A 19,651-nucleotide genomic window follows, 5' to 3' on the forward strand; every position below is an offset into this window, starting at 1 on the left:
TTTATTAAAAAAAAAAACCTTAATTGGAAAAAATTAATTGGGCACTCCAAATTAATAAAAATAAATAAATAAATCTCCTTTACTGTGCCTCTAGTGTAATCGCATCCTTCCTGTAATGTGGTGACCAGAACTGTCTGCAGTGCTCCGGCTGTGGTCTAACTGGTGTTTAATGCAGTTCCAGCACACTCTCCCTGTTCTTATATTCTTGGCCCTCGGCTATCAAAGGAAACTGTCCCACCTGCCTTCCTAAGCACTAATAACAGAGAGTGAGAGGCAGGTGAGAGTGACAGAGGGAGAGGAGGTAGCAGAGGGAATGAGAGGCACCAGAGAGAGAGAGGAACACCAGAGGCAGAGAGAGGCTGGAGCGAGAGGAGAGAAAAGAGAGAAATAGTCCAGTAAGTAACAAAAATAAGTAATGGAATTGAGTTCAGACACGGATCTGCATGAACTGACACCACTTTATTGACAGATTGCCAAGGTAGTCACTGTACTTGAATCAATGTTATTCACTTTTGGAATTGAATGAATTAAGGGTCAGATTAACTATATCACCCCAGTATCAGATAGGCCTGTTTAATACAGAACAGGGTTAAACCCAGTGTCCAATATTAGAGGTCTCTGTGGCTGTTGGATGCCTGGTTTCACTGTACAGCTGACAACCCACAGCTTCAGTGAACTCGTCGACCCAGGGTCTGTTTCTAAACCCTCATCACAATAGATTACCTGGTTAGCTATTTATATATGGTCATCATGGTCAGACAGTTAACACAAAGCTCAACCAGAAACGACGGTTCTTCTTTCTACTGATTCCAGTTCCGACAAGGGGTCACAGCATCTCCAGCCCTCAGCTCTGTTACTAGGCTGTCATTGACATGAGCAACAGAGAGACAGCAAGTTGCCTGAGGCTTAAATGGGAAGTTGAAACTTGTGACTCAAAACCAATTGTGTAAGATCTCTGAAAAGATCAGGAATTTTAAAAGATAAATTCTAACCCCAGTGAACAAATTAATGAGTCATAAGACAAAAACTTCAGGTTTTATGACTTTTACTGCAACAAACTAGAAACAACAATGCCTAAACACTATTTTTATAGGGAACGTATCCCTTAAACTATAAACAGAATGATGCCCTTTTACTTTTAACACAATCATAAATCACACTCCATGGTTACATCGCTGAAGTTGTCACTCAATTCTCCTGGAACCAGCCCAATGTGATTCTTCGTTCCTGTGTTTACTTCCATTCTGTTCCTTTGCCTGACAGGCAAACCTTCACCCCAGAAGTGTCTTTTGCAGTGATGGTTCTCCTGATGATATTCAGGTCCCGATAAGCCAAGTGACTCTTCCAAATCCTGAAGTGTCGTTCGGTTTTTTTCTGCAAGTCTTCATCTAATATCCTGTAAAAGGAATTTACAAATGGAAATTGAGAACAGGCAATTCTAGTTTCCATCCAACACACTCTCCCTCCATTCTCACTCTGTAATATTCATCCTCTTAATAGGACTTTAAACTAAAGATTGGGGGGGGAAGGGAAAGTCAGGGAACCAAGAGGTGAAGTAATCAGTGGGAAGCGTAGCTGCTTAGGAATACAAAAAAGCACGAAAAGACAAAACTCAGGAGAGGTTATGATAGTCCCCATCCCACAAAATATGACACAGTGTATGGAAAGGCTCAGTAAACCAAGGTCCACCACACTAAGAAAACAAAAAGGGACGGTCAATAGAGAATGAAAGGTGCTATATTTAAATGCGCGCAGTGTACGGAACAAGGTAGATGAGCTTGTGGCCCAGATTGTGACTGGCAGGTGTGATGTGGTAGGCATCACAGAGACGTGGTTGCAGGGGGTTCAGGACTGGCATTTAAACATCCAGGGATTCACAACCTATCGAAAAGACAGGGAGGTGGGCAGAGGGGGCGGGGTTGCCTTGTTAATTAGGAATGAAATTAAATCAATAGCACTAAACGACATAGGGTCAGATGATGTGGAGTCTGTGTGGGTAGAGTTGAGGAACCACAAAGGCAAAAAAAACATAATGGGAGTTATGTACAGGCCTCCTAACAGTGGCCAGGACCGGGGGCACAAATGCACCACGAAATAGAAAGTGCATGTCAGAAAGGCAAGGTCACAGTGATCATGGGGGACTTCAATATGCAGGTGGACTGGGTAAATAATGCTGCCAGTGGACCCAAGGAAAGGGAATTCATTGAATGTTTACAGGAGGGCTTTTTGGAACAGCTTGTGATGGAGCCCACGAGGGAACAGGCCATTCTGGACTTAGTGTTATGTAATGAGCCAGACTTGATTAAAGATCTTAAAGTAAGGGAGCACTTAAGAGGCAGTGATCATAATATGGTAGAATTCAATCTCCAATTTGAAAGAAAGAAGGTAGAATCAGATGTAAAGGTGTTACAGTTAAATAAAGGTAACTACAGGGGCATGAGGGAGGAACTGACGAAAATCGACTGGGAGCAGAGCCTAGTGGGAAAGACAGTAGAACAGCAATGGCAGGAGTTTCTGGGAGTAATTGAGGACACAGTACAGAGGTTCATCCCAAAGAAAAGAAAGGTTATCAGACGGGGGATTAGGCAGCCATGGCTGACAAAGGAAGTTAGGGAATGCATCAAAGCAAAAGAGAAAGCCTATAATGTGGCAAAGAGTAGTGGGAAGTCAGAAGATTGGGAAGGCTACAAAAACAAACAGAGGATAACAAAGAGAGAAATAAGGAAAGAGAGGATCAAATATGAAGGTAGGCTAGCCAGTAACATTAGGAATGATAGTAAAAGTTTCTTTAAATACATTAAAAACAAACGGGAGGCAAAAGTTGACATTGGGCCGCTCCAAAATGACGCTGGTAATTTTGTGATGGGAGACAAGGAAATAGCTGAGGAACTAAATAAGTACTTTGCGTCAGTCTTCACAGTAGAAGACATGAGTAATATCCCAACAATTCCGGAGAGTCAGGGGGCAGAGTTGAATATGGTAGCCATCACAAAGGAGAAAGTGCTAGAGAAACTAAGAGGTCTAAAAATTGATAAATCTCCGGGCCCAGTGGACTACATCCTAGAGTTCTAAAGGAGATAGCTGAAGAAATAGTGGAGGCGTTAGTTATGATCTTTCAAAAGTCACTGGAGTCAGGGAAAGTCCCAGAGGATTGGAAAATCGCTGTTGTAACCCCCTTGTTCAAGAAGGGAACAAGGAAAAAGATGGAAAATTATAGGCCAATTAGCCTAACCTCGGTTGTTGGCAAGATTCTAGAATCCATTGTTAAGGATGAGATTTCTAAATTCTTGGAAGTGCAGGGTCGGATTAGGACAAGTCAGCATGGATTTAGTAAGGGGAGGTCGTGCCTGACAAACCTGTTAGAGTTCTTTGAAGAGATAACAAATAGGTTAGACCAAGGCGAGCCAATGGATGTTATCTATCTTGACTTCCAAAAGGCCTTTGATAAGGTGCCTCACGGGAGACTGCTGAGTAAAATAAGGGCCCATGGTATTCGAGGCAAGGTACTAACATGGATTGACGATTGTCTGTCAGGCAGAAGGCAGAGAGTTGGGATAAAAGGTTCTTTTTCGGATTGGCAACCGGTGATGAGTGGTGTCCCGCAGGGTTCGGTGTTGGGGCCACAGCTGTTCTCTTGATATATTAACGATCTAGATGACGGGACTGGGGGCATTCTGGCTAAGTTTGCCGATGATACAAAGATAGGTGGGGGGGCAGGTAGTATGGAGGAGGTGGGGAGGCTGCAGAAAGATTTAGACAGTTTAGGAGAGTGGTCCAAGAAATGGCTGATGAAATTCAACGTGGGCAAGTGCGAGGTCTTGCACTTTGGAAAAAAGAATAGAGGCATGGACTATTTTCTAAACGGTGACAAAATTCATAATGCTGAAGTGCAAAGGGACTTGGGAGTCCTAGTCCAGGATTCTCTAAAGGTAAACTTGCAGGTTGAGTCCGTAATTAAGAAAGCAAATGCAATGTTGTCATTCATCTCAAGAGGCTTGGAATATAAAAGCAGGGATGTACTTCTGAAGCTTTATAAAGCATTAGTTAGGCCCCATTTAGAATACTGTGAGCAATTTTGGGCCCCACACCTCAGGAAGGACATACTGGCACTGGAGCGGGTCCAGCGGAGATTCACACGGATGATCCCAGGAATGGTAGGCCTAACATACGATGAACGTCTGAGGATCCTGGGATTATATTCATTGGAGTTTAGGAGGTTGAGGGGAGATCTAATAGAAACTTACAAGATAATGAATGGCTTAAATAGGGTGGATGTAGGGAAGTTGTTTCCATTAGCAGGGGAGACTAGGACCCGGGGGCACAGCCTTAGAATAAAAGGGAGTCACTTTAGAACAGAGATGAGGAAAAATTTCTTCAGCCAGAGAGTGGTGGGTCTGTGGAATTCATTGCCACAGAGGGCGGTGGAGGCCGGGACGTTGAGTGTCTTTAAGACAGAAGTTGATAAATTCTTGATTTCTCGAGGAATTAAGGGCTATGGAGAGAGAGCGGGTAAATGGAGTTGAAATCAGCCATGATTGAATGGTGGAGTGGACTCGATGGGCCGAATGGCCTTACTTCCGCTTCTATGTCTTATGGTCTTATGGACTTAATTCTCTGAAGGTGCTGATTCAGGCTGACTGACAGATCCCCGCTCACTGCTTCCCATCTTGGAGAGGCCTGAAATTCTCCATGCAGACTGCCAGATATAAATATGTCTATATTACTGAACTCAAAATGTGTGGAACATACTGACCAGATTCACTTCCTTTCTCTTCAGTTGCTGCAAGTTACCAATGACCCCTCAGAATGAGAAAAGAAATGGAAAGATAAAGTAGGCTTGGAGCGGCTGCTGCCTCTTGTGGGGCATTCCAGAACGAGAGGCAATCGTCTTACGAAAAGCGGTAGCAAATTCAAAACAGTTGCAATTTAAAACAATTTTTTTAAAATTCCAATTAAGGGGCAATTTAGTGTGACCAATCCACCTGCTCTGTACATCTTTGGGTTGTGGGGTGAAACCTACGCAGACACGAGGATAAAGTGCAAATTCCACACAGTGACCCGGGCCGGAATCGAACCCAGGTTCTCAGTGCCGTAGACAGCAGTGCTAACCACTGGGCCACAATGCTGCCCTATTCAAAACAGAGTTGAGGAAAAACTGCTTCTCCCAAGGGCTGTGAATATGTGGAATTCACTACCCCAGAGTGTGGTGGAGCTGGGACAGTGAGTAAATTTAGGGAGGAGTTAGACAGATTTTTAATCGGGTTGAAGGGTTCTGAAGAATTTTCAGGACGGTGGAGATAAGGCCAGGATGAGATCAGCCATGATGGAATGGCAGAGCAAACTCGATGGGCCAAATGGCCTAATTCTGCTCCTATATCTCATGAACTTCTGAAAGGGGGAGACATTGATTTGCCCCCAGATGTTGCCCAGAGGAGGAAGTTTTCGTCTGAAACCCATTGTTCAACCTCCACATTGTGACATCACAAAGGAACTCATCCTCTAAATCAGCCAATAGGAATCCATCCGCTCCGCGGTGACGTCACTGCTTTAGAGCACATTCGCCCCCACCCTCTGTTTCCTCTCCCCCAACACTTCCTTGAGACGGTTTCCAGACGGCTGACAGTTCCGGCCGTCGGTGATCTCCCCACCCCCAGACCCGGGACTGCGCATTTCTCAGGGAGAGGGGAAGCTACGCATGCGTAGGGAGCTCACTTCCGCTGTCCTTACCTCTCAGGAGTTGACCAATGGTAAGACTTGGAGGACCGGAAAGACTCTGCCCCTCCGCCAATCAGAGCTCCCCCATTGTCTCAATCCGGAAGTTGGACATGGAAGTTTCTGCCGAGCAAAGCTGTTGTTCCTCCAACCCTGAATGAGCTTGAGCTGCACACAGACTCCTGTCTCCAACATCTGTGAGTAAAACACTATCTTTTCTCCCCCTTTCCATTTCTTCTCATTCTGATCTTTAATTGGTCACTTGCAGCAACTGGAGGGAAAGGAAGTAAATACAGGGAGGGTGCAGACTCTGCAAAGCTTGGCCCAGGTCTCTCTCTCTCTCTCTTAAAGACATTGACATCCTTTGTTCCCTCAGCTTGACACATTTATTTGGCTAAAAGGATGGTCTCTTTCCTAATTTTCATAATTAAAGGACTGGTTTCTCCAGGAGATGGCTGACATTTAAGGGGTCAGTAAACAGGCCAAATCCAACTCAGCCAATTACTTCCCTGTCGGAATACTCTCCATCATCAGCAAAGTGATGGAAGGAGTCATCAAAGATCCTATTAAGTGGCACTTATTCTGCAATAACATGCTCCTGGATGCTCAGTTTGGGTTCCGCCAGGGTCACTCAGCTCCTGACCTCATTACAGCCTTAGTTGAAACTTGGACGAAATAGCTGAATGCCAGAAGTGAGGTGAGAGTGACTCCCCTTGACATCAAGGCAGCATTTGACTGAGTATGGCATCAAGGAGCCCCAGCTAAACTGGAGTAACTCATAAAGGTTCCTCAGACAGCACCTTCCAAACCTACAACCACTACCATCTAGAAGGACAAGAGCAGCAGATACCTGGGAACCCCACCACCTGGAGGTTCGCTTCCAAGTTGCACACCACCCTGACTTGGCAATATATTGCCGTTCCTTCACTGTCCCTGGGGCCCAAAATCCTGGAATTTCCTCCCTAACAGCACAGGGGATGTAGGACAGCATGGTGGAGCATTGGTTAGCGCTGCTGCCTCACGACGCCGAGGTCCCAGGCTCAATCCCGGCTCTGGGTCACTGTCCATGTGTAGTTTGCACACTCTCCCCGTGTTTGCGTGGGTTTCGCCCCCACAACCCAAAGATGTGCAGGGTAGGTGGATTGGCCAGCTAAATTGCCCCTAAATTGGGAAAAAATGAATTGGGTCCTTTAAATTTATAAAAACAATTTTTTTTAAAAAACAGCACAGGGGATGTACCTACACCTCAAGGACTGCAGCAGTTCAAGAAGGCAACTCACCACTACTTCGGAAGGGCAACTGGGGATAGGCAATAAATGCTGGCCTGACCAGCATTGTCCACATCCCATAAATTAATTTTAAAATATTTAATATCGGACAGAGATATGTCCAGTGTTGTTATATAGTATGTATTATAGATATTATTGATGGTGCTGTAATAAAATACATGTATTATTAGTTCTAGTTTTGTAATATAGTACTGTACCTACATGATATATTTCCAGTCATACAGACATTGCAGCACTGACAGAATCCATTTGGGAACTCAAGTCAATGCTGACTCTCTGTACAGCAATCCAGTGAGTCCCATTCCCCCTCGATATCCCTGTTCACCTGCAAGTTTATTTTCTTCAAGTGACTATCCTATTTTATTTTAAATTATTGATCATCTGGACTTCCACAACCCTTGTGGGCAGTGAGTTCCCTGTCATGACCACTCCATGACTAAATAAAATTCTTCCTCAGAATTTCCCTATCTCTAATCAGTAAATGTACTTATATGGAGATTCTCTACTCTTGTACAGGTTTTAGTGAGTTTAGAGTTGTTGATCACCTTCAGGAGAATTGGGAGGGGCAATATTAGATACAGCAGAGTGAGAATGGAGGGAGAGTGTGTGGGATGGAGATTTAGAGCATTTCAGGGAAAGAGAGAGGAAAGAATGTTCGCTAGAAACTAGAATTGTCTGTTCTGAGTTTCTATCCTGTACTGACAATGATTACTATTGTAAAAGCTGTTTACAGGAAGTTCGAACAAGAGGAGTTCGAGGGCAATATCTCAAACTAAATGTCACGTCAAGAACTGACTGAGTCACTCAATTCGTGGGATCATCAGCCTCTGACTCTAGAAGGAGAAATGTTTGTCTATTCTGTCTGCTTCAAGAGATTTTAATCATCAGTGTGTCTGCAAAAGCACTGAGACACACACCCGTGTGAGACTGTTACAGAGCACTGACTGTGGAAAGAGCTTTAACCAGTGACACACCCGGAAAAAATAATACACCATTCATAACAGGGAGAGACTGTATCGGTGTTCTGTGTGTGGATGAGGCTTCAACTGATCATCCAACGCGGTGAGGCGCAAGATCACCCGGACCATGGAGAAACCATGGAAATGTGAGGATTGTGGGAAGGGATTCAAAGGCCCGTGCGGGCTGGAAAGGCATCAATGCAGTCACACTGGAGAGTGGCCGTTCACCTGCTCTCGGTGTGAAAAGGGATTCACTGACATTGGCAGCCTGTGGAAACACGAACGAGTTCACACTGGGCAGAGACCATTCACCTGCTCTCAATGTGAAAAGGGATTCACTGACATTAGCAACGTGCGGAAACACGAACGAGTTCACACTGGAGAGAGACCGTTCACTTGCTCTGACTGTGGGAAGGGATTCACTCGGTTATCCCACCTGGAGACACACCATCGAGTTCACACCAGGGAGAGGCCATTCACCTGCACTGTGTGTGAGAAGGGATTCACTCAGTTACCCAGCCTGCAGAGACACAAGAGAGTTCACACCGGGGAGAGGCCATTCATCTGCACTGTGTGTGATAAGGGATTCACTCGGTTACCCCACCTGCAGAACCACCAGCGAAGTCACACAGGGGAGAAGCCGTTCATCTGCTCTGTGTGTGATAAGGGATTCACTCAATTATCCAGCCTGCTGAAACACAATGTCACTCACACCAAGAGCAGGCCCTTTAAATGCTCTGACTGCAGGAGGGGTTTCAAGAGCTCTCAGCTACTGATGTCCCACCAGCACGTTCACTCTGAGGAGAGACCGTTCAGCGGCTCTCACTGCTCAAAGAGGTTTAGAACCTCATCCAACCTGATGAAACACGAACGAGTTCACACTGGGCAGAGACCATTCACCTGCTCTCAATGTGAAAAGGGATTCACTGACATTAGCAACGTGCGGAAACACGAACGAGTTCACACTGGAGAGAGACCGTTCACCTGCTCTCAGTGTGAAAAGGGATTCACTGACATTGGCAACCTGCGGAAACACGAACGAGTTCACACTGGGGAGAGGCCATTCACCTGCTCTGACTGTGGGAAGGGATTCACTCGGTTATCCCACCTGGAGACACACCATCGAGTTCACACCAGGGAGAGGCCATTCACCTGCACTGTGTGTGAGAAGGGATTCACTCAGTTACCCAGCCTGCAGAGACACCAGAGAGTTCACACCGGGGAGAGGCCATTCATCTGCACTGTGTGTGATAAGGGATTCACTCGGTTACCCCACCTGCAGAGACACCAGAGAGTTCACACCGGGCAGAAGCCGTTCATCTGCACTGTGTGTGATATGAGATTCAATCAATTATCCAGCCTGCTGAAACACAATGTCACTCACACCAAGAGCAGGCCCTTTAAATGCTCTGACTGCAGGAGGGGTTTCAAGAGCTCTCAGCTACTGATGTCCCACCAGCGCGTTCACTCTGAGGAGAGACCGTTCAGCTGCTCTCACTGCTCAAAGAGGTTTAGAACCTCATCCAACCTGATGAAACACGAGCGAGGTCACACTGGGGAGAGCCCGTTCACCTCTCCGACTGGGAAAAGCTTCACTCAGTCATCACTTGCTGAGCCACAATGTCACTCACACCAATGAGAGACCCTTTAAATGCTCCGACTGTGGGAGTGGGTTTAAAAGCTCTCAGGTACTGATGGAACACCAGCGCATTCACACTGAGGAGAGACCGTTCAGCTGCTCTCACTGCACAAAGAGATTTCAAACATCATCCACATTGCAGAGACACCAGCAAGTTCACACTGGAAAGAAGCCATTCACCTGCTCTCTCTCTGAGGAGGGATTCACTCAGTCGTTCAACAGGCTGAGACACCAAAGGGTTCACAAATGATAACAGGTTAGATTCTGCTGTTATTCCTGCTGTTAATCACATCCAGGACTGAACCTGGAATGGGTGTAGGGATTTGCCTCCTCGTCAACTCCTCCTGGTGCTCGGACGTGGTGATCCTGGTGAACTACTGCTGCCCGGACCAGGAATACCCGACTGTGAAGTACCGTCCAGACTACCTTCCACGGAGTTCACGTCGGCCATCATCACGGCGGTCTACATCCCACCCCAGGCAGAAGTGAAGAAGGCGCTTGATGAATTGTAACCGCTATAAATAACAACAAAGCAGAATACCTGGCGGCCATGTTCATCGTGGACGGTACTTTAACCAGGTCAACCTCAAGTGTACTGCCAAAATTCCACCAACACACCTCCTGTCCTGACAGGGACCCCAACATCCTTGACCACTGCTACACAAACATCGAGGGCGTCTGATGATCCATCCCCTGACTGCACTTCGGAAAATCGGACCACAATACGGTGCTCCTTCTCCCGGCATACAAGCAGAAATTTAAGCGGGAGAATCCGTTTAAGAAGGTTGATGCAACGGAAGAGCTCCTACGCGACTGCTTGGAGTCAGTGGACTGGACCATATTCAAGAACAAGGGAAGCACGGTAGCAGAAGTGGATAGCACTGTGGCTTCACAGCGCCAGGGTCCCAGGTTTGATTCCCTGCTGGGTTGCTGTCTGTGCAGAGTCTGCACATTCTCCCTGTTTCTGCGTGGGGTTCCTCCGGGTGCTCCGGTTTCCTCCCACAGTCCAAAGACTTGCAGGTTGGGTGGATTGGCCATGATAAATTGCCTTTGTGACCAAAAAAGGTTCAGAGGGGTTATTGGGTGACAGGGATAGGGTGGAAGTGAGGGCTCAAGTGGGTTGGTGTAGACTCGATGGGCCGAATGGCCTCCTTCTGCACTGTATGTTCTATGTTAACTCCGCAGCCAACCTAGACGAGTATGCCAGCACCGTCACAGACTTCATCAGTAAATGTGTAGAAGATTGCGTGCAAAAGAAGGTAGTCTGTACATTACCCAACCAGAATCCATGGTTTAATTGGGAGATTCACTCCCGACTGAAGGTGTCCAAGGCAGGCAACCCTGACCTATTCAAGAAATCTATATATGACCTCCGCAAAGCCAACAGGGACTCCCAAGTGACAATACCAAACTAATCTAGAGTCGCAGACTAACGACTGGGACTCTCATTGGTTGTCCCAGGTCGTGCACCCAGATCCTGCGCTGACCCACTGGCAGGTGTGTTTGCGGACATCCTCAATCTCTCCCTCCTCCGTTCAAAGGTTCCCATCTGCTTCAAGAAGACCACCATCATACCAGTTCCGAAGAAGAACCAGGCAACGTGCCTCAATGGCTATCATCCGGTGGCCTTGACATTGATCATTATGAATTGCTTCGAGATGTTGGACACATCAACTCCATACTCGCAGCATTCCTTGATCCACTGCAATTCGCATACCGCCACAACCGGTCCACAGCAGATGCCATCTCCCTGGCCCTATACTCGCCCCCGAAGCATCTCGACAACAAGGACTCCTACGTCGGACTCCTACGTCAGACTCCTATTCATTGACTACAGCTCTGCCTTCAACAGGGGCAGCACGGTAGCCTTGTGGATAGCACAATTGCTTCACAGCTCCAGAGTCCCAGGTTCGATTCCGGCTTGGGTCACTGTCTGTGCAGAGTCTGCACATCCTCCCCGTGTGTGCGTGGGTTTCCTCCGGGTGCTCCGGTTTCCTCCCACAGTCCAAAGATGTGCAGGTTAGGTGGACTGGCCATGCTAAATTGCCCTTGGTGTTGGGTGTGGTTACCGGGTTATGGGGATGGGGTGGAGGTGTTGACTTTGGGTGGGGTGTTCTTTCCGGGAGCCGGTGCAGGCTCGATGGGCCGAGTGGCCTCCTTCTGCACTGTAAATTCTATGAAAAACCATAATCCTAGCCAAGCTCATATAAGAACTCCAAAACTTCGGACTAGGCTCCTCCCTCTGCAACTGGATCCTTGACTTTCTGACCCATAGACCACAATCAGTAAAGATAAACAACACCTCCTCCATAATGGTTCTCAATTCAGGAGCCCCGCAAGGCTGCACTGCCTATACACACACACGACTGCATGGCAAAATTTGGCTCCAAATCCATCCACATGTTTGCTGATGACACAACTGTAGTGGTTCGGATCACGAACATCTCCACGATAGTCCTCTATACCGGGGCCCCACAAGGCTGCGTACTTAGCCCCCTATTACACTCGTTATACACACACGACTGTGTGGCAAAATCTGCTCCCGCTCCATCTACAAGTTTGCTGATGACACGACGTCATGGGTCGGATATCAAACAACGATGAGTCAGAGTCCAGGAGGGAGATAGAGAACCTAGTGGCATGGTGTAATGACAACAATCTCTTCCTCAATGTCAGCAAAACTAAGGAGTTGGTCATTGACTTCAGGAAGCGAAGTATCGTACACACCTCTGTCTGCATTAATGGGGCTGAGGTGGAGATGGTTAGCAGCTTCAAATTCCGAGGTGTGCACATCACCAGCATTCTGTCCTGGTCCACCCACATCAACGCTACAACCAAGAAACATATACTTAGGAAACTAAGGAAATTCAGCATGCCCACACTGATTGCCACATGGGCGGCACGTAACACAGTGGTTAGCATTGTTGCTTCACAGCGCCAGTGTCCCAGGTTCGATTCCCGCTTGGGTCATTGTCTGTGCAGAGTCTGCACGTTTTCCCCGTGTCTGCGTGGGTTTCCTCCGGGTGCTCCGGTTTCCTCCCACAAGTCCCGAAGGACGTGCTTGTTAGGTGAATTGGACATTCTGAATTCTCCCTCAGCGAACCCAAACAGGCGCCAGAGTGTGGCGACTAGTGGATTTTCACAGTAACTTCATTGCAGCGTTAACGTAAGCCTACTTGTGACAATTATGAAGATTATCATTGACTTTTACCAATTATTACAGGTGCACCAACTTTTACAGGGGCACCATAGAAAACATCTTATCTGGCTGCATCACAGCTTGTGTTATGGGCCAGGGTTCACAAAACTCCAAAGTATATCATAGAGTTCACCTGACCTACAATTGTTCATTGACTTTGGTTCCGATGAGCACAAGGGCTGCCTTTCAGGTGTTATTCAACAGAGGCCTTCACCACTTTTAATCAAAACAAGATTTATTCTACGAATTTAGTTAACATTTTTATAAACACACACAGTAAGCATTTTTATAAATTACAAACATAAATACCCCACACAGCTACAGTAATCTATGTATAACCCTTAATAAATTCCCCCCTTTAACTGTTCCAATTTAATAACAAGATCCCATAAACCAGTACCGCCTTTTCAAAGGTGTGTCCCAGCGCACAGCACTCACTCTTGTTTTCTTTCCAAAACAGCAGGTTTGAATTCCTTCCAGAAAGCAATTATTTATTTTCAAGTTATCAAGCAGTCTGGAAACAGCTTTTAAAATGAAGATAGAGAGAGAGGCCAAAATACTCCTCTTTCTGAGTACAGCAGCCAAAAATGTGAAAGCGAAAGCAAAACACTCAGAGCCACAAAACAGCCCCAAACCAAAGCGAAAGTAAATCCAACTCCCAGAGCCACAGCCCAGCTCCACCCACACAATGACATCACTGAAGCCATGTGATAAGACAAAAACATTTCTTAAAGGGACACTCCCATGACACTTGGTATGGCAACTGCTCAGCCCAAGACTAAGAAACTACAGAGAGTTGTGAACACAGCCCAGTCCCTTACACAAACCCGCCTCCCATCCATTGACTCTGTCTACACCTCCCGCTGCTTTGGGAAAGTGGGCAGCATAATCAAAGACCCCCCCACCAAGGTTATTCTCTTTTCCAATCTCTTCCATTGGGCAGGGGTTACAAAGTCTGAGATCTCGCAATAACAGATTCTAAACAGCTTCTTCCCCACTGTAACCAGACTCCTGAATGACCCTTTTTTTGGACTGAACTGATCTCTCCACACATCTTCTCTACTGAGTAGCACTACACTCCGTATGCTTCACCCGATGGCTATGTGTTTATATTGTGTATTTACCATATGTCCTATGTTTTTTCATGTATAAAATGATCTGTCTATATTGTACGCAGAACAATACGTTTCACTGTACCTCGGTGCACATGAATAAATTTAATCCGATCAAACTTTCTTCATTCTGACACTTGGTGAAGTGGGAGGGTCGGAGAGCTTCTTTCTGCTGGATTGGCCGGTCTCACGACTTTGCTTCCAGTGGGCTGATGCTCTTTGAGCCTGGGGGAGAGCACATTTCCACTGGAATGATCCACAAAGGCTGAAGTACATTTATTTTATCCTGGATAGTAAATAGTGTTATTCCCCCACTACAGGTGGATCTAAAAGAAACCAACTGGGTATTTACAACTATCGACAATGCTTTCATGGTCATCAATGACTTTTAATTCCAGATTTTTAATTAATTTACATTTCACCATCTGCCGAACCTGGATCCCTATTGCATTACCCTGGGTCTCTGGATTACTGGTCTGGCTATTGTTTTCCGAGATGTGTTTTGTGAGAGATGAAGTCACTATAGCCAATAAGTGAGCTGTTTTCGAGTTGTTTCCTTGACGTCCTGTACTTTCCCACTAACTTACAGACAAAACAGCTGCAACTGTACTGTGTATAAACGTGTGTTATTGTAACTACTCCCAGAGAATCTTCGGTTCGCTGAAGCATTCCCTGCATGTTTGTAATAAAGATTCCTAAACTTTAACCAACTCTAGACTCCGAGTGACATTTGTCCCAAAACAACCTGGTGTCAGGAACAGGATCCACTGACGGCTCTGGTTAAAGGAAAGTCCCCGTGGACAGCAGATACCGGGGTGAGTATTGTTTGTTTTATACCACCCGTGTTTAGTTCAGTCAGACTGACCACTGGGGACTCCTCAGAACCTCAGGGATCTGTTTCTGGTCTGTTTCTTTGACATCCATTCAATGTAATTTCAATAACTGGAACATTTCAGGCAGGGAATTGGCGGTTTTACACCAAGGATATGTTTGGGGGGGATGCTGAAGTCCCTGTGACCGAGAGGGTTTTGTAGCTGCTGAAAAATGAGGGGAGAAAGGCATACGGGAGGCTAAACAGAAAGATTTGGCAGTTGGACAGAGTTTGGCGTGTGTTCAGAGGTCCCAGATAGGGGTCAGCCAGCATCATCACATCAATGGATCTGCATAGAAAAGGTCCAACCAGATGGCGCTTATAAGGCCCAAGGTGAGGTTAGTGGCGCGGGGATTTGAAGAAGCTTTGGGCGATAAAGAGGTCAGAGTGGACTCGCCCACAGTGGGAAAGGTAATTTTGAAATTTCTTTGGCCCTTTTCGTGACATTTTCCCGGAACTTTCAGTCAAGAAACATAAAAGCTGCATTTGCGCTGGGGGATCACCTCCAGAGGGCAGTGTTTCTGCAACCCCCCAAGGTGCCAGATGCATGGAAGACTGAAGAAGTTCAATAAGTTTGTCTATGTTTTGAACGATGTTTTGAACAATGTTTCAGAGTGTATGGCACTTCTCAGTTAGATCAGTTTTGTTCAAGTCGGGTTGTCTCTACCTGAAGGCAGGAGCTGCCGTGCTTTATTGGTACCATGGCAGGAAACTCTCGGGCATCTTTATGATGCATGTTGATGACTGCCTATGTGGTGGTACTAGTGAGTTCCAAAATAATGTTACTGACAGGATCAGAACAACATTTAAGGCTGGAGTCAGGCTTCTGGGACCTTTAAATAAATTGGATTGGAAATCGGGCAGTGTGGGTCTGACGTGGCTTTACATCAACAATCTCACGGAGACAGTATGAACCCTGTCACAGTCAATGGGGCCGGGGCCTCACAGAAAGATGAAGATGTTTCCAAAGCTGGGACTGAGCTGCTGCAAAGTTGAATTGACGAATGGGGCACACAGGCAAGGCCGGATACAAGTTTTGATGTCTTCGAGCTGAGTTCTGTAATGAAACGTCCAGAAGTCGAGGATATTTAACGGGTGAACAAAACATTAAAAAATACAAGATGGAGAAATGTGTGTTGAAATTTCCATCTTTGAGTGAGCTGCAAAATATAAAATGGATTTTTTTAGTGATGCCTCACTCGGATGAGCCTGGCTCAGTGTCTGTACACTGAGTGATGTTTAAAAATCTCTTTCAGCAGAAGAACAGACAAACATTTCTCATTTTAAATTCAAAGGTCGATGATATTCAGCTCCCATGAATCGAGTGACTCTGTCACATCTTGATATGATGTTTGGTGTGAAATTTCTGTCTGTAACTCCTCCCCTTCTAATATCTTGTAAAAGGAGTTTACAAAAGCCATCACTTAGTGCAGGAATGTGAAATTTGATCCTATTGTAAGATCCGGGTTTGGATCCAATCTCAATTGTAACACTCAAATCAATTACACGTCAGACTGTGTTGTGAAAGTTACCTGCAGCTCCTGACTAGTTACAGACCATTCCGGGTACAAGAATGTTGTCACAGAATTTATTAAGTTAATTGTAATAAGTACAAAATCACAATAATTAACAAAGGCAGTGGATCAGTCCGTTCACTCTGGATCACCAGCTCTCAGCTTCCAGGTGACTGTGGAGCTGTCTCTTGTTCTATTGGCTGAAGTCTATCCTCTTGCTTCATGTTGTGTTGTGCACCGAGCTCCAGAAAATTGTAGCTCATTAACCCTTTCTAGTACCTACCTCTACGCATGGCTGGTAGTATCCTGTGGTTCTGATTGGCCCAAGCAGCCCATGATCAGTCCCTGATTGGTTAAATGGGGTACGATCAATGTCTGATTGGTCTCTGAAGGATATCGGTCACCTTGCTGATGTGTGATGTCACTTTCTCATTGTGGTGTCACTTTCTCATGATTAATATTCGTCAGGCTCATCGTCCTAACTGATACCATAGCACCACTGAATCTCTAGAGTGCAGAAAGAGGCCATTCAGCCCACCAAGTCTGCACCGGCCCTCTGAAAGAGCACCTCATCTAGGCCCACTCCCCCACCTTATCCCCATAACCCCACCTAACCTGCACATCTTTGGACTGTTGGAGGAAACTGGAGCACCCAGAAGAAACCCACGCAGACACAGGGACAACGTGCAAACTCCACACAGACATTGACGCAAGGCCAGAATTGAACCCGGGTTCCTGGTGCTGTGAAGAGGTTGTGCTAGCCATTGTGCCACTGTGCCGAGATGATACATCTTCAGGTGTCATGTGTAACTTCTTCGTGATTGTCAATGACTGAAGCAAGTTACTTAAATACAAATAACTGAAAGTGCACAAGATACACAAACTTAAACTAATACAGCAATTCCTACTGAACACAAAATAAATTTGTGAAGGTGATCGGTGTGCTAAAGTTCGAGCAGCAAGATACACGTTACAAAATATCATTTTCTGTTCATAAATTACATGTTCACAAGAAATAAAAGTCACAGAAAAGACATAACTACAACACCATTACAGGAACTGATAAAACCACAATAATGCAGAAAATCTGTTGTACAATTTGAAGGAAAGTCACTATTTTGCAATAAGTTAAAAAGCAAATACAATTTAAGACAGCATTTCTCTAGCATCGACACGTAGTAATAATAATAATAATCGCTTATTGTCACAAGTAGGCTTCAATGAAGTTACTGTGAAAAGCCCCTAGTCGCCACATTCCGGCACCTGTTCGGGGAGGCCGGTACGGGAATTGACCCCGCGCTGCTGGTCTTGTTCTGCATTACAAGCCAGCTGTTTAGTCAAATCCTGCAATAACAGAGATTCTCATTCATCATTAGTCTTGTGGTAAAACCATAAAATTAAACCTACTTTGGCCGAAGACAATATGGCACAAGTCACTTGTCAAGGACGAGTGCACCTGAATACAGAGACTCAGAGTGAGATACCGTATTGAGTGAATTGATTCATACACTTTGATTCTGCGATAACTGAACATAACTAAAACAAAACTATTAAAATGAATAAACATTGACTTACATAATAATCTTTATTGTCACAAGTAGGCTTGCATTAACACTGCAATGAAGTTACTGTGAAAAGCCCCTAGTCGCCATATTCCACCGCCTGTTCAGGTACACAGAGGGAGAATTCAGAATGTCCAAATTACCTACCAGCACGTCTTTCAGGACTTGTGGGAGGAAACCGGAGCACCCGGACGAAACCCATGCAGACACGGGGAGAATGTGCAGTATTATGATCACTGTTACATAGATGCTCCATCACCACATATTTATTGATTAAGCCTGTCTCACTGCACACGGAGGTCTTGGATAGACTGCTCCCTGGTTGGCTCCAGAAGGAACTGCTCCAAGAAATTCTCCCCAAAAATCTTTATTAACCGATGTTCCAGGCTATCTCTGCCTATCTGACTCTCCCAATCTATATTCGATTAAAGTCACCCATGATTATTGTGGTACATTAATTACAAGCCTTATTTAATACTTCCTGTACACTCTAGCTACAATGTAACTACTGTTAGGAGGCCCATTAACTACTCACATGAGACCTTGTAACTTATTATTTCTTATCTCGAGCAAAGCTGATTCCACACCCTGAACCTTCAGGCTAAGTTGATCTCTCAGTACTGAACTAATGTAATCCTTAATGAACAGGAGCAATCCCATCATCTTTTCCGAGCTTCATGCATTCCAATATGTCAAATACCCTTCAACATTTAGATTCAGCCTTGGTCACCTTTCAAACAAGTCTCTGTAATGTCTATCGGGACACACATTTATCTCTCTCTGTGCTGACAATTCTTTTTTTATAATTTAGAGTACCCAATTCATTTTGTCCAATTAAGGAGCAATTTAGCGTGGCCAATCCACCTAGCCTGCACATCTTTCAATTGTGGGGGTGAAACCCATGCAAACACGGGGAGAATGCGCAAACTCCACATGTCAGTGACCCAGAGCCAGGATCGAACCTGGGACCTCAGCGCCGTGAGGCAGCACTGCTAACCACTGCGCCACCGTGCTGCCCCATCTGCGCTGACAATTCATCCAAACTCTGTCAAATGCTGCGTGCATTTTCAATCCATTTTCAGGGGTTCAATAATCCAATAGGGATTTCAACTGAAACCTCTTTACCCAGCGAGTGGTGAGAATGTGGAACTCGCTACCACAGCGAGTGGTTGAGGTGAACAACATGAATACTCCTGTATCTTGACAAGGGAGAAAGGAATAGAAGGATATGCTGATGGGGGAGATGAAGAGGGGTGAGTGGAGGCTCATGTGGAACATAAATACTAACAGAGACCAATTGAGCCGACTGGCCTGGCCCTGTGCTGTAGACTCAATGGAACAGAGACAAATGTATTTATTTTAGATCTACCTGTAGAAGTATGATTTTAAAAAATTCTTGGGATGTAGGCATCACTGGCTGGGTCAGCATTTGTTCCCCAATCATAATTGCCCTTGAACTGAGTGGCTTGCTAGGTCATTACAGTGGGGGACAGTTAAAAGTCAACCACATCTGTGTGGCTCTGGAGTCACATGTGGGCCAGACCGGGTAAGGATGGCAGATTTCCTTCACTAAAGGACATTAGTAAACAGATGGGTTTTTACAACAATTGATAATAGTTTCATGGTCATCATTAAACTTTGAATTCCAAATTTTTATTGAATTCAAATTTCACCATCTGTCCTGGTGGGATTCGAACCCCAGAATAATACCTGGGTCTCTGGATTACTCGTCCAGCGGCAATACCACTAGGCCACTGCTTCCCCCATACTATCCAGGATAAAATAAACACAAAG

The 19,651-nt window shown here is 45.6% G+C and overlaps 1 protein-coding gene and 1 long non-coding RNA gene across 2 annotated transcripts in view; one reads left to right on the top strand and one right to left on the bottom strand.

Annotated features, from left to right (window-relative positions):
• Positions 1–19,651, top strand: part of LOC140418030 (uncharacterized) — a 76,210-nt gene that overhangs the window by 19,762 nt on the left and 36,797 nt on the right. Inside the window, exon 4 of the mRNA XM_072501460.1 lies at positions 8,637–9,233. Coding sequence (XP_072357561.1) covers positions 8,637–9,233 — 597 coding nt within the window. The remainder of the gene's footprint in view (positions 1–8,636; positions 9,234–19,651) is intronic.
• On the bottom strand, positions 1,029–5,586 carry LOC140422314 (uncharacterized). Its single transcript, XR_011947379.1, has 2 exons — positions 4,754–5,586; positions 1,029–1,396 (listed from the first exon to the last, which is right to left on the bottom strand). It is a non-coding gene; the product is annotated as an uncharacterized lncRNA (long non-coding RNA).

Source organism: Scyliorhinus torazame, chromosome 5 (assembly GCF_047496885.1).
Source record: "Scyliorhinus torazame isolate Kashiwa2021f chromosome 5, sScyTor2.1, whole genome shotgun sequence".
NCBI lineage: Eukaryota > Metazoa > Chordata > Chondrichthyes > Carcharhiniformes > Scyliorhinidae > Scyliorhinus > Scyliorhinus torazame.